The 15,142-nt window shown below is 44.8% G+C and overlaps 1 protein-coding gene across 1 annotated transcript in view; it reads right to left on the bottom strand.

Annotated features, from left to right (window-relative positions):
- Window positions 1-15,142, bottom strand: part of dock5 (dedicator of cytokinesis 5) — a 162,683-nt gene that overhangs the window by 74,805 nt on the left and 72,736 nt on the right. Inside the window, exons 11-14 of the mRNA XM_084323886.1 lie at window positions 14,968-15,040; window positions 8,718-8,860; window positions 8,421-8,546; window positions 2,312-2,436 (exon numbers count right to left, since the gene is read on the bottom strand). Coding sequence (XP_084180012.1) covers window positions 2,312-2,436; window positions 8,421-8,546; window positions 8,718-8,860; window positions 14,968-15,040 — 467 coding nt within the window. The remainder of the gene's footprint in view (window positions 1-2,311; window positions 2,437-8,420; window positions 8,547-8,717; window positions 8,861-14,967; window positions 15,041-15,142) is intronic.

Genomic DNA, 15,142 nt, shown 5'->3' with positions numbered 1-15,142 from the left:
TCATGACCTACTTTTTACTAGTTCAAGGTCACGGATTAGTCACTGTCCCACAGACCCATAAACATTCATTGGCAGATATTTTCTGCCAACTCTATCTTAAATGCTTGCAAAGATAATTTGGCGCAGAAAATTACGCAAAAATACACACAGACAAGACAAACAGACGGACACAAGTTACACAACTGCTACAGATTGTGTAAAGTTTCATAGTGATAAGGACGTCTATCCATTGGCATTGTGAGACTCATTGGCATTAATGACAATACTAGTAGAAACCTACCAAGTTCCAAGCTATTATGTGATAGGAAATCCTAATATGTGATAGGTAATTGTAATATGTGATAGGTAGGGATGTCCGATATTATCGGCCTACCGATATTATCGGCCGATATTGGCATTAAAATGTGATATCGGAAATAATTTATTTCACCTTTATTTACCCAGGCAAGCAAGTAAGAACAAATTCTGATTACATTTATTGTCAAAAGTATGCATACTGTTGTGTTAATTCCATGACAAGATATATGTAATGTTAATTACCTGAAATTATTCCGTTTTTTGGGGGGGGATATCGGTTGATATCGGTATCGGAAATTAAGAGTTGGACAATATCGGTATCGGTAAAAAAGCCAATATCGAGCATCCCTAGTGATAGGTCATTCTAATATGTGATAGGAAATTCTAATATGTTATAGGCAATTATAATATGTAAAAGTTAATTATAATATGTGATAGGTAATTTTAACATGTGATAGGTAATTCTAATATGTGATAGGAAAACTAATTCCTACATGCTCAGTATTTGTTTTTGTTTCATTGCGGGTCTGTCTTGAACAGTTGCAAATATAATCTTGGTGGAAGGCCACATGGGGGAAAAACACAAACAAACAAACAAACAAACAAACACAACAAGACAACACATCTCTGTACGGTGATGACCGTTCAGACTGAGGTTGCATTGCAAAAAATCTGACCTGTATCCGAAATCAGATGGCCCAAATCATTATTGAAAAGATCAGATTCCATGTGATTTGTGCTGTTCACACGGGCGTGAAAATCCCCCAGATCTGAGCAAACAAATCAGATTGTGTTATAAAAAGCCACACATATTGACCCCTGGGCAATACGTATTGACCGGTGGTGGATTTAATCCATATCCAACTACATGTTTTGATAGATTCTGAGGTCACAGTGACATTCCAATTCTATCCTCGAATAACCGTGGTTCGATCATGTGAATTTCCTTATATGAAGAGAATTTAACCGACTTGCCACTACAGACCCGTGTGTGATACATATTGACCCCTGTGTGATACATATTGACCCCTGTGATACATATTGACCCGTGTGTGTGATACATATTGACCCCCGTGTGTGATACATATTGACCCCTGTGTGATACATATTGACCCCTGTGTGTGATACATATTGACCCCTGTGTGTGATACATATTGACCCCTGTGTGTGATACATATTGACCCCTGTGTGATACATATTGACCCCTGTGTGATACATATTGACCCCTGTGTGTGTGATACATATTGACCCGTGTGATACATATTGACCCCTGTGTGATACATATTGACCCCTGTGTGTGTGATACATATTGACCCCTGTGTGATACATATTGACCCCTGTGTGATACATATTGACCCCTGTGTGTGTGATACATATTGACCCCTGTGTGATACATATTGACCCCTGTGTGTGTGATACATATTGACCCCTGTGTGATACATATTGACCCCTGTGTGATACATATTGACCCCTGTGTGTGATACATATTGACCCCTGTGTGATACATATTGACCCCTGTGTGTGTGATACATATTGACCCCTGTGTGATACATATTGACCCCTGTGTGTGTGATACATATTGACCCCTGTGTGATACATATTGACCCCTGTGTGATACATATTGACCCCTGTGTGTGATACATATTGACCCGTGTGTGATACACATATTGACCCCCTACTGCATTATGAACACAATGCAGAGCCGGTTCGTCATGAAAGAAAACTGATCCGAGTCACATATGAGCAAAAAGAAAATCAGATTTTTTTGTCTGCAGTATGAACATAGCAGAGCAGCCTATATAATCCTGTCCAGCAGCAGGGCATCTGGTCTATATAATCCTGTCCAGCAGCAGGGCGTCTGGTCTATATAATCCTGTCCAGCAGCAGGGCGTCTGGTCTATATAATCCTGTCCAGCAGCAGGGCGTCTGGTCTATATAATCCTGTCCAGCAGCAGGGCGTCTGGTCTATATAATCCTGTCCAGCAGCAGGGCATCTGGGCGGCTGGTCTCTCACCTCCATGGGGTTGCCCTCGTCGTCGTGCACGCTCATTATCACCTCCACGTTTTTCGGCGTCTTCTTCTTCCCGCGGTCGAACTCTCCCTGCAGCAGCGTCACGTAGATGTCGTTCCTCACGTTTCCTGGAGATGAGACAGAGAGCAGGGGGGGGCGTAATAATCTCGTAATAATAATAATAACTTTATTTGTATATACAAGAATTGCAGCTCAAAGTGATTTACAGCAGAAAAAAAGACAGGCACAAAATGAGCACATAAAGTGCAGACATATAAAATCACAGTTTTTCACATTAGGATCTAGCATCCCAATAGGCCACTTTGTTTATGGTTCGATTCTATGGCATAAAATGACACGTAAAACATATAAAATGAGCATAAAAAAGATAGCAGTACTGTAAGACACTGAGGTTACCCTCATTTACAGCGACGACGAGAAAACATTACTACAACACACGCGGCTCCAGTGTCTGTTACTATGGTGACGCTTAACTTTGGGGGAACACAAAAATACCACGATACTGTTACAACAATACGATAACAATACTACAACAATAACAATATTAATATATTAACCCGTTGATTAACCATCAGTTACTCAAGTCCCAGTGCAGAAAATCCTTCTACTTCACACTGACACATGCAGTAAATTATTATCCATTTTCTACCTGCATCATAACATTTACTCCTATGCTTTGTAAAAGCATAGTTTGTCACTAGTTGAACTGCACTATTGCATTATTTTGCTACTCTTTTATCATTTTAAAATAGTCTGTTTTATGTGTGACGATCAAGCCGTAAACAGGGAGGCCTGTTGGGATGTTGGATCCTAATGTGGGGAGCTGTGGTGTTCTATATGTCTTACCCCGACTTTGTCTGTTTTGCTCATCTTATGCATGTCTTTTATTTGCTGTTGTGAAGCACTTTGAGCTGCATTTCTTGTATGAAAGGTGCAATACAAATAAAGTGTTGTAGAAATCGTCGGAAAGGAGAGACGCACAATTTCTATCTTGCGACAACACCAAGTAGTGTGTCATTTATTATCTGCTTAGCACAAGTGACAGCTGTCAGATCAATGCCGTGCTAAACTCTGACAGCTCCTCGTCACCAAAACCTTTTATGAATGACATTCCACCAGCGCGTCTTCTCTAAGCCCAACCCCATTAAAGTGACAGTGCCCCATCAATACATCAAAACAATCTAATGGTGAATTATGTCCATAGCACCCACTACATACGTCCCCCCAGAATTCATCATAACAAAAGAAGTCAATGAACAGGAGGGCGGAGAACCCTGCCATAACGGCTCCGCCTGACCCCTGTAGCGGCCGGCGCCGCTGTAGGGAAAACCTTAAGGGCCCTACGGCCACTCGGGCACAGGATAGGTGGCGAGGGGGTCTCGCGGGCCTTACTCGGAAGACGGGGCAAGGTAGGGGGTCGTCCCCGCCGTGGGGGCTGGGCCAGTCCAACAGGTTTGCCCAAGTCCACATGAGCCGGTTTAAGGCGGTCTATGGAAATGTGTTCCAGCTTCCCGCCCATGTCCACAACAAAGTACTTGTCTCCAGCCTCCTGGACACGGAACGGACCGTCGTATGGAGGTTTCAAGGGGTCCCGGTGGGCATCGTGACGGATGAAAACATATTCCGCTGACTGCAGACTTGTAGGGACGTGCGACCGGGGAAGGCCGTGCTGTGAGGTGGGGACCGGCGTGAATACCTTAGCCTTCTCCAGAAGTGCTGTCCGCTGCTGGGCTGCACACCAGGGGGCAGTAATGTTAGGGATGAAATCCCCTGGCACCCGCAGAGGCTGACCGTAAACCAGCTCAGCCGAGGAGGTCTGAAGGTCTTCCTTGGGGGCCGTCCTGAGACCAAGCATGACCCACGGGAGCCGGTCGACCCAGCCGCTGTCAGTAAGGCTGGCCCGAAGTGCTGCTTTCATTGAGCGGTGAAAGCGCTCGCATAACCCATTGGCCTGCGGGTGGTATGACGTAGTCCGGTGTAGCTTCACGCCCAGGCTCTTGGCGACCGTGTTCCAGAGCTCGGACTGTGGGCCCCGGTCTGAAGAGAGGTCGGCTGGAGTGCCAAACCGGGCGACCCAGGTTCCAATAAAGGCTCTGGCCACCTCGGCGGACGTCGTGCCTGACAGTGGAACTGCCTCTGGCCAACGGGTAGTCCTGTCTACCATAGTAAAGAGGTAACTGAAGCCGTGTGAGGGGGGCAGGGGGCCCACTAGGTCAACGTTCACGTGGTCGAACCTCCTTTCAGGTACAGGGAAGTGCTGCAGGGGGGCCTTGGTGTGACGGTACACTTTAGCGCGCTGGCACTCCAAACAGGAGTCAGCCCAGTCTCTTACATCTTTTCTAAGCCCAGGCCAGACAAACTTGGCGGACACTAGCCTCTGCGTAGGTTTCTTTCCCGGGTGGGAGAGGCCGTGAACAGCGTCATAAACACGCCGCCTCCATCCTGTGGGAACGATGGGGCGGGCCTGCCCCATAGAGACATCACACAGGAGTGTGGTGCCAGCGCTGTCAAAAACCACATCCTCTAACCGCAGGCTTGAGGTGGCTGACCTGAAATCTTGCACTTCAGGGTCGGTAGCCTGGTCCGCCGCCATACCGGTGTAATCCAGCCCCAAGTGGATGGCGCCCACTACAGCCCGGGAGAGGCAGTCTGCGACAAGGTTTGCTTTACCTGCCACATGTTGAATGTCAGTAGTGAACTCTGAGACATATGAGAGCTGTCGCTGTTGACGAGCGGACCATGGCTCAGACACCTTGGCCATGGCGAACGTCAGCGGCTTGTGATCCACGAAGGCCGTGAACTGGCGGGCCTCCAGCAGGAAACGAAAATGGCGGATGGCAAGGTAGAGGCCGAGGATCTCCCGATCGAAGGTGCTATACCTCCGCTCGCTGGGGCTTAACTGGCGGCTGAAAAAAGCGAGCGGCTGGCAAGCCCCGCCTACCCACTGTTCAAACACTGCGCCCACGGCAAAATCTGAGGCGTCTGTGGTGATGGAGATTGGGGCCTTAAAGGAAGGATGTGCCAGCATGGTGGCGTTGGCTAGGGCAGCCTTGGCATCCAGAAAAGCTTTGTCTCTCTCTGTAGACCAGTCGACAGCATGTTTTGGCGCTTTACCCCTAAGGGCCTCATACAACGGCCGCATAATCCGAGCCGCCTGGGGAATAAAGCGGTGATAAAAGTTGATCATTCCGAGAAACTCCTGCAGTGACCGAACCGTGGGCGGCCGGGGAAAATTCATCACCGCTTCCACCTTCATGGGAAGAGGGACCGCTCCCTCTTTAGTGACTCTGTGCCCCAGGAAGTCAATGGTCGACCGCCCAAACTGGCATTTGGCCGGGTTGATTATCAGTCCATGCTCATTTAGCCGCTCAAAAAGCATCCTGAGGTGGGACATGTGCTCAGCCTTAGAGGCGCTGGCTATGAGGATATCATCCAAGTATACAAAAATAAAATCCAAGTCTCATAGCACAGAGTCCATAAGGCGCTGGAACGTCTGTGCAGCGTTTTTGAGGCCGAATGGCATGCGCAGAAACTCAAATAGTCCAAATGGAGTTATGACTGCTGTTTTGGGGACATCCAGCGGTTGGACGGGCACCTGATGATACCCACGCACAAGGTCCACCTTGGAAAACATTAATTTCCCTGAAAGGCGGGCAGAAAAGTCCTGAATGTGCGGGACTGGGTACCGGTCCGGCGTCGTAGCATCGTTGAGCCGGCGGTAATCCCCACACGGGCGCCACCCGCCTCCCGGCTTGGGGACAATGTGGAGGGGGGAGGCCCATGGGCTGTCGGAGCGACGGACAATGCCGAGGCGTTCCATGTTCTCGAACTCTGCCTTGGCAATGCTGAGCTTGACCGGGTCGAGGCGCCGAGCCCGGGCATAGACCGGAGGGCCGGTCGTGGCGATATGATGTTCCACTCCATGCTTGGCTGTAGATGATGAGAACGTGGGCCGCGTGAGGCCAGGGAACTCGGCGAGAAGGTGTTGAAACTCATCTGCGGCGGAGAGCATGCTAGAGAGTCTGATGGAGTCTGCACCCCCAAGCGCACCAGCATAAGAGCAGAACGTAATGGCATCAATTAAGCGGCAATTTTTAACATCCACTAACAGTCCATAATCACACAAAAAATCAGCGCCTAGAAGAGGGACGGCTACATTAGCTGTGATAAAGTCCCAGCCAAACCGTTGGCCACTAAAACACATTTCGACATACCTGGTGCCGTATGTGCGGATGGGGGTGCCGTTGGCGGCCTCCATGGGGGGTCCGTGTCCGCCGGATAGGATGTCCACTCTAGAAGCCGGCAAGACGCTCCTCTGCGCGCCCGTGTCGCACATGAAACGCCGCCCGGAGATGGTGTCCTGGACAAACAGTAGCCTGCCAGCCCGACCGACGCTCATGGCCACTAACGAGCGCCGGCCCGGGCATTTCCCGGCCCACTGAAGCTGCACGGCGGGCGGCACTGCTTGGCTTTAGGTCCAAACCGTGCATGATAAAAACACAGCCCCGCGTCCGCGTCACGCTGCTGGCGAGGGGCTGTCGCTGCGGCGGTGAAGTTCCAGTCTCCCGGCGGTGAAACAAAGGCTTGGGTTGGGAAAACTGCCACTGCACAGTGCTGTTGACCAGCCAAAAAAAACGTATCAGCCTCCTCGGCCAGAGCGCGGCAATCGTCTATAGTGGTGTTGGCCAGAGCGGCCCGAACCGGAGAAGGCAGCTGACGCAGGAAAAGTTGCATGAAAAGGAAATCAGGCTTGTGCTCTCCCAATAAATCCAGCATCCTATCCATGAGCTCCGATGGCTTGCTATCACCGAGCCCTTGCAAAGAAAACAACCGGCTGGCCCGCTCGGTATCGGAAAGTTCGAATGTCTTTAACAGATGAGACTTGATCGTGAGATATTTATCTCGAGCCGGAGGGTTCTTGAGGAGGCTCACCACTCTGCTAGCTGTCGAACTTCCCAGGGCTGACACCACATAATAATATCTTGTGGTATCCGAGGTAATCTCACGCAGCTCGAACTGTGCCTCCGTTTGCGCAAACCATGCCGAGGCTGACGACTCCCAGAACTCAGGTAATTTCAGTGAAACTGCGTTCGTAGACATGTTGCAGCGGAAGCGTCTTCAAAACGTATAACAGGGTCACCAATGTAGAAATCGTCGGAAAGGAGAGACGCACAATTTCTATCTTGCGACAACACCAAGTAGTGTGTCATTTATTATCTGCTTAGCACAAGTGACAGCTGTCAGATCTATGCCGTGCTAAACTCTGACAGCTCCTCGTCACCAAAACCTTTTATGAATGACATTCCACCAGCGCGTCTTCTCTAAGCCCAACCCCATTAAAGTGACAGTGCCCCATCAATACATCAAAACAATCTAATGGTGAATTATGTCCATAGCACCCACTACAGTGTATTATTATTATTATTATTATTATTATTATTATTATTATTATTATTATTATTATTATTATTATTATTATTATTATTATTATTATTATTATTATTATTATTCTCAGGAGCAGGTGCTATCATCCTATGGAGTAACTGTGTGGAATTGGCTAGAAGATAAAAAGAAGGAAAGCTGAAATATTGCTCTATTTAAAAAAATATATATACAAAGGAATGATATTTGCAAATTACCAAAAAGAGGAAAGGGGAGGTGACTATTGTCAATCTTCTGGATTCTAAGCTGTTGTTTTCTGTTTCTTTTGTACTACATTATGGATACTGATATAATTTATTTATTTTATGTTGTTTTCAATGTTAAGAATGAAGAATTATTGGTAATGTGGATATTCTCCATTATATAATTTAAGTATTAATTAATGTTCCCACTTGGAAGTGGCGGATAGGGGTAGGGCATGATAAGCTTAGGCTTCTTCCTACTCCTTTTCGAACAGTGATATGTATATTTTTCGTTGTTTGTCTTTTTTATTCAGTTTTTTTTTAATCATGTTCGAAATAAAGATAAATTCATTCATTCGTTCATTACAAGTTCCGAGATGTTTAATATCATTCTTTGTGCCTCCTCCAGTGCTGCAGTGTTGCCGCAAATTCACGGTCCCGCTTCAAAAGACTTAGCATTTAATCACCTGGGAGGATGATTTCAGGAAAGCCCATCTTCCTGACGATGGCTGTGGCGCGATCGACAAAGTGGGGGTAATCCTTCCTGACCTGAGCAAGGTCACCGGGGAGTAGTTTCAGGGTAACAAACAGCCCTGCCAGGAGACACACACACACAAAAACTCAACCAGGCATGGACAGAAGAGATACACTCTGTACACTCGCATGCACAACCATTTATCTTCCCCGCTCAAACGGGTCCATTTAGAGAGGGCCCCGCGGTAGCCCGCGGGAGACAAAGTGAGTGTGTGAGCGTCTCACTGTACCCTGGCCCTTGTGATTGACCTCCCGAGTGGCTATGACTTTGTTGAAGACGGCGGTGAGCGGCTCGTTCTCTCCTATAACTCGTGATGGAATGAGTGGGGACATGATGAGCTGCCTCTGACGGATGTAGGTTTCCATAGCGATCCTGAGAGAGAGAGGAGAGAGGAGAGAGAGAGAGAGAGAGAGAGAGAGAGAGAGAGAGAGAGAGAGAGAGAGAGAGAGAGAGAGAGAGAGAGAGAGAGAGAGAGAGAGAGAGAGAGAGAGAGAGAGAGAGAGAGAGAGAGAGAGAGAGAGAGAGAGAGAGAGAGAGAGAGAGAGAGAGAGAGAGAGAGAGAGGTGAACAAGGCAGGGGAAAATAAGATCAGCTGTCAACATGGCTGACAAGTGACAAACACTTGGATAATCACATCGCAGATGCAGTTTGCAGCAATGTTTCCGGGAAATCTAGGTCCCCTGACAAGATGTGACATTGGATCCCAAACTGAAGCAGAGTAAAGCCTTGTCTCTCTGAAGACTGCAGGGATAGAGCTCCTTTGGGAGACCGACTGATGTGCTGGGATACCTATTCAAAATATGAAATGCAGACCTAGGTGTGTGTGCATTTCAAAATAATCTGCACCGTCTATTGCCTACCTTATACTCCGACGTCAAAGTTGTTGCGATGGTTGCGCCCAGGGCCATTTCTAGCTTTTTGGGGGCCCTATGCAAAATGTTGTTTGGGGCCCCCTGAACGTTAAGAGAATATATATATATATATATATTTTTAGCATATAGGTGCTTTCACTCAACGCACGAAAGTGCCTGGCTACCAACATTTGGAAAAAAATTATTATTATTAGGGATAGGCCGAAAATGGCAAAAAATTGCCTTTCGGCTTTCGGCCGAAAGAGTTTTTTCAACGAAAATATATCACCGAAACAGAAACAACCTAACAACCTTGCGTGATGTTGTGATGATGTCGCGCTGTCGGGAGTCGCGCTGTTTCTATGTAAACTCTGCGCGCAACGCATCCAATAAATGCGTCTTTAACATGCTTTATATCCTTATTTACTATGCCGCGGTTAATCACTGAGTGATCTAATATGCATATTATTCAGAGCGAGAGGGGGGGATTGTGTTTCTCACATTGACGCTGTCTGTCTGTCGCGCGTCTACTGTGCCGAGTCAAGCGAGCACATTCAGCTGGGGACTAGAAAGGTGCGCTCAGTAGAGCACAGATGTCCGCTGCGCAGCCAGAGAAAAGATGGAATTAATGTACTGTATGCATTCAGAAGTGCTGAATAAATGTTTTATGGACCCATAATAGTGATTATTTATTATTTAAGTTAAGTTTAGCCATAATCATATATTTTTCCATAATCATAATGTTCCACAACATTGGTATAAAAAAAATCTATTCTATGAATCATTTTCGGCCTTTCGGCCAACTGTTTTCTATTTTCGGTATCGGTTTCGGCCAAGAATTTCCCATTCGGTGCATCCCTAATTATTATGGCAGCTTAGGGGGCCCCCTGGTGGCTTCGGGGGCCCTATGCATGTGCATAGTCTGCATATGCCAGAGAAACGGCCCTGGTTGCACCCTATGTCCTATAGCAACAACAACAACAACAACAACAACAACAACAACAACAACAACAACAACAACAAAGGAATTCACAACAACTGAACACATGAACTGTTATCTATGTGCAGTTCTTGCCCCTGCAATATATCTGAAATGAACAGAACATGAGCGACATGAGTGTTGAGACAATATATAGGCTACTTGCCTTGCATTTGTACAGTAATGTCAGAAAACAAACCTTATTTCAGTACTACTGTATGTAAGCAGTGACTGATTTCTGCATTTCAGGCAACAAGAGATGTGCCAAAACATTAATCCTTTCAGCACTCTAATAAAAACCTGGATGACATTAATCAAATGAATTTAGGGACATTAAGTCATTGGCTGCCAATCACGAGTATACTTGTTATTGGCCGCCAACGCTTGACCGCCAATAATGAGTATACTCGTTATTAGATCGTTTGATCTTTTTCCTTTGATCCCTGTTCTACACACTCTGTGGCACAGCTACATATGTTGGAATTGCAATGCCGATCGAATCTCACCAGATGGCAGTATCGTCTACCTTTTTAACTCTGATAGAAAGGGATCAGGACAGACAATGAATTAACTGGACTATCAAGACTCGCTCTGAGGGGGAGGAGCTCTTGCAAAGCAATCACAAGCAGATCTGCTCGCCTCAAAACCTATACTGTCCCGTAAACACGTGTAATTACATATAAACGAGTAATCGTGATCGCTGATGGGATCATTGAAATGATTCTTTTTGGATTACCTTCTGGCTAAGGTAAGGACCCCCTATGTCTATTTTACCGAACCTGAAACATGTTTCTGTAACGATCACAGTTTCTTATTTTGCCGGACATAAACCAAGCATTTTGTAACGATCGCATTTTCGGGGTAAGACTATATACCTTTGATTTGAGAGTATTTGGGTTTTCATGGGATCAACCAGAACGGTTTGGGCTTATTGCATATAACGCGTTTTATCTCGCGATCTATGGGAAAAGACTGAATTATCTAGGAAATGGCCGATGTTTAGCGTGAAACAAACTATTTTTTTCCATGTTGGACTACAAGTAGTGTCTGCCAAATGAGCCATACCATTGTCTCCACAGCTATAATACAGAACACACACAGCTCTGCAAACATTACAAAAATTACCATTTTAATCTGGCCTGAAGCGGTAGAGATACGGAAAGCGTATGGCGATAAATGAGTTAAGTAGGATTTATGAGACTGGATTTCTTTTTTTCCCCTTTTTTATAAATGAATAATAATAATAATAATAATAATAATAATAATAATAATAATAATAATAATAATAATAATAATAATAATAATAATAATAATAATAATAATAATAATAATAATAATAATAATAATCTTTGTAGGTTCCACACAGGCATGTGAATGCGTTGACCCGTCATAACTAGTCACTGTGACCTCACCGTGAACAGTCTAATTTCTCATTGTTACACTTACTAAAGTGGAATGAACTCTTGATTAAAGCGAAGTTTATCTTTTCGTTGATACCTTACATTGGTTAACAGTTTGAGTGCCAGCCTCCGTGTCCTATTTACCCCCTTGAGTGCCACCACCCACTTCAATGATAGTGCTCTCATATTTGCGAACGCATAAACTACATCTTAAATTATGGCTATGTGTCTAATCTGGCCGTCGCTTATCAATGACTTGTTTGCAGTCAACATTGTCGAAACGTGTTTTTTTTTTTATTTATTTTTTAATTGGTTCATTTCCGTTTTATACCATTTTGAAAAACGCTAGTTTCTTGAAACTTCCAGAAGATTTCAGAAGATTCTGTGATAAACGCCCTTTACTGTATACACAAAACACGGTGTAATTATTCCACGCTGTTCTGCGGGACCACAAAGACTGCAATCGGCTCCGGTTACTTGCCTGAGAAGTAAAATGTGGATTCTGGACTGTTTTTTTCCCATGCGGTTCATTCAATCCATTCTAAAGGGGTGCAGTACCATCCGGGAGACGATAGGGGGCGGTATTTTCCCAATGGAGCTCAGAGAGAGTTTGCAGCACTAACGTGAGGCTAGATTGATGAAATAGGAATGGAAATCGCTAATAAAAGAAATAACGATTAAAAAAACTAGATTTCTCGTCCGTGGCACTCAACGGTCGGCATGAAATAACGAGTTATCTCGTCCGTGTTAAGGTGTCTGCAATTTATCAGGATATTCTGTGGCCACCTCCAGCTTAGCGACCCATGAAAGCATTCCTACCACCCCGCCCCCAGCATGCTGAGAAGAAACACGTCTGTGAAACATGTCTTCAATAGGGAATGGCACAGAGTCCTATACTTGTCCTTGAAAAAGGACAAAGAAAAGTGAGTTCTTTCCCTTAAGATACATTTTAAAGCGAGGTGGGGGGGTGGAAGTGGGGGTGGAAGTGGGGGAGGAAATGTCTAATGTCTTTTGTGGTGTTTGTGTTGTATTTATTTTTACTCCGTATTTATTATTATTTTTGTTATCGTTATTGTAGTTAACACATTGACCGCCAGCAGCAGTGGGCGCTGATCCCCCTTCATCGCCAGGTCTTTATTCAATGGATATAGTTTTAGACTGCAACATTTGCGAGTGCTTAAAATATATCTTATATTATATCTATGGGTCTAATAACGCTGTCGACTGTCAGTGAGTTGCTTCCAGTCAACATGCCCAAAACAGATTGTTTTTTCATCCATACATTTCCGTTTTATACCGTTTTGAATAGAGTATGGTTTGGGTGCTTTTGAGCAATTCCAGGAAAAAGACGAGAAAAAGGCATTTTACTGTAATCCAGTCATCACGTTGTAATTTTTCGGCTGATTATCTAATCATCCTGAAATCAACGCTAGATTATCATTATTATATCTCGTCGTGCATACATGAAATGACCGTCGTAGCGGGGCGCTCGCCTCCCCCCCCCACCGCAGTCAACGGTTATAAGCACATACACTTACAGATAGCTGTGATTGCGGTAGAAATAAATGTCAGATCAACGATCAAATTTATATATAGTGTTCTTACCTTGTATCTGATGTAATGCAAAAGAAATAATCCAAATATCTGATCGCAATTCCAAATACTGCTTGTGGAGGTCCGTACCACACTACCGTTTCACAATGACAGGCGGGCGGGGTTACTGTTCGATGCCATCGTTGTATAGAACTGGCTCGCCTGAGTATTTAAACCCCGCCCGCCCAGCTCAGATCGGCTCCTAAAACACACCAGCCCATTTTCAATGAGATGCAATAGCTCCGCCTGGCAGTAGAGGGCGGTGTTGACCGTCTGCCAGCTCAGACAGGCTCTGAAGGGTATACCAGAGGCTGCAGCTATGAATTATGAATAGATATAGCGAATAAACGAAATAACGATCCCAAAAATTTGTTAACTCGTTTCTGGCGCTGAACGCATGGCGGGCAATAATGAGTTAACTCGTTTCCGGCGCAGATTGTGTTAATATTATTGAAGTATTGTCTTGTGGTGTCTTATGTATTATTATATTGTGTTTTGTTTGTTTTGAAAAAAGATTTTTTTTTAAAGATTTGATCAAATTTTAAAGCGTCCATATTCTGGCCATTTCCCAATTTAATATTTTCATTTCCATGGTCCATTTACAAACAATTGCATATTTTTATGGTAAAAAAGGACCTAGTTACAGCTAGAGAGGCTGTGTGCGCATCCTGAAACAGGCTGTTTTAGCTCCTATCTCTTTAAATGCAAATGAGCTGCTGCTCCCCTGTGCCACGACACTTCCTGGTTCACGAAATTCAGATCAAACTGTAAAACTAGGCGTTACAGATCAAATATGAACGAAGATCCAAAGAGGATCCGGTTGCCATCAGAAACATATTGCAGCGAAAGAGAAAAGAGAAAGTTTACGAGTGAGCTGCCATTTAGAGAAACAGAGAAGTATTACATGGGGATGTAGACATGTAACGAGGCCTACAAACAAGGTGTTTCAGGCAGCTCAGAAGCAGTGGTTTCTGTCAGAGAGAATTACTTCCTGTGGCGTGGACTTTGAGCTTTGTAACTACATGACATTTTACATGCTCCTCCAGCTATATATATATATATATATATATATATATATATAACACACTAAAGGAAAGGGGCCAAACTGAAAAAGCTAAATACAGTCAGGTCCATAAATACAATTGTGTATAATTGTCATAATTTTGGCTCTGTACACCACCACAATGGATGAAATTAAACTTTAATTTGGGGGTATTTACATCCAAATCAGGGGACCGGTGTAGGAATTACAACCATATACTTTTTTTTCACATTGTAACTAAACAGCACTCGGCCTCTTGAACTAAATTGAACAAATGTTCAAGGCTAATGTTGTGTAACCTTGCTAACGTATGTTGCTAACATTAGCTTGATGGATAATGGGTCGACCGTAATGCACATTCAGCGCTATTGGTTACTGTAAACGCCAATCGATATCCACACAAAGTCCCTCCCTAGCTTCCTGTATTTACAGGAAACACATAGATACATGGAATCAAATAGCATTCTGCTAGCCATTTCATGGGGACTGAAAAAAAGAGAAAAGAAAACAACTGCACCCAGCTCAAATCCTTATTCCATCCCATTATTCCTATTCAGCTGTATTGTGTGACAAGACAAGAGTGAGCCAGTTAACAGCATAAACACAAAACTCACTGCTGAAAGGGGATGAAGTGCTGTTTGTCCTCATCATCCGTCTTCCCATGGGCGATATCAGTTATGTCCATCACTGCAAAGAGAAAAGACATTTGTAAACATCGGCGTATGCCAGCAGGCTGATGTCAACGCTAAGCTAATTAGCCAGTTCCAATGCAATCTCATGGTTATTGCC

Source organism: Notolepis coatsorum, assembly GCF_963971535.1.
Source record: "Notolepis coatsorum genome assembly, chromosome: 10".
In the NCBI taxonomy this organism is placed as follows: Eukaryota; Metazoa; Chordata; class Actinopteri; order Aulopiformes; family Paralepididae; genus Notolepis; species Notolepis coatsorum.
This window is presented reverse-complemented; position numbering and strand designations above follow the sequence as displayed.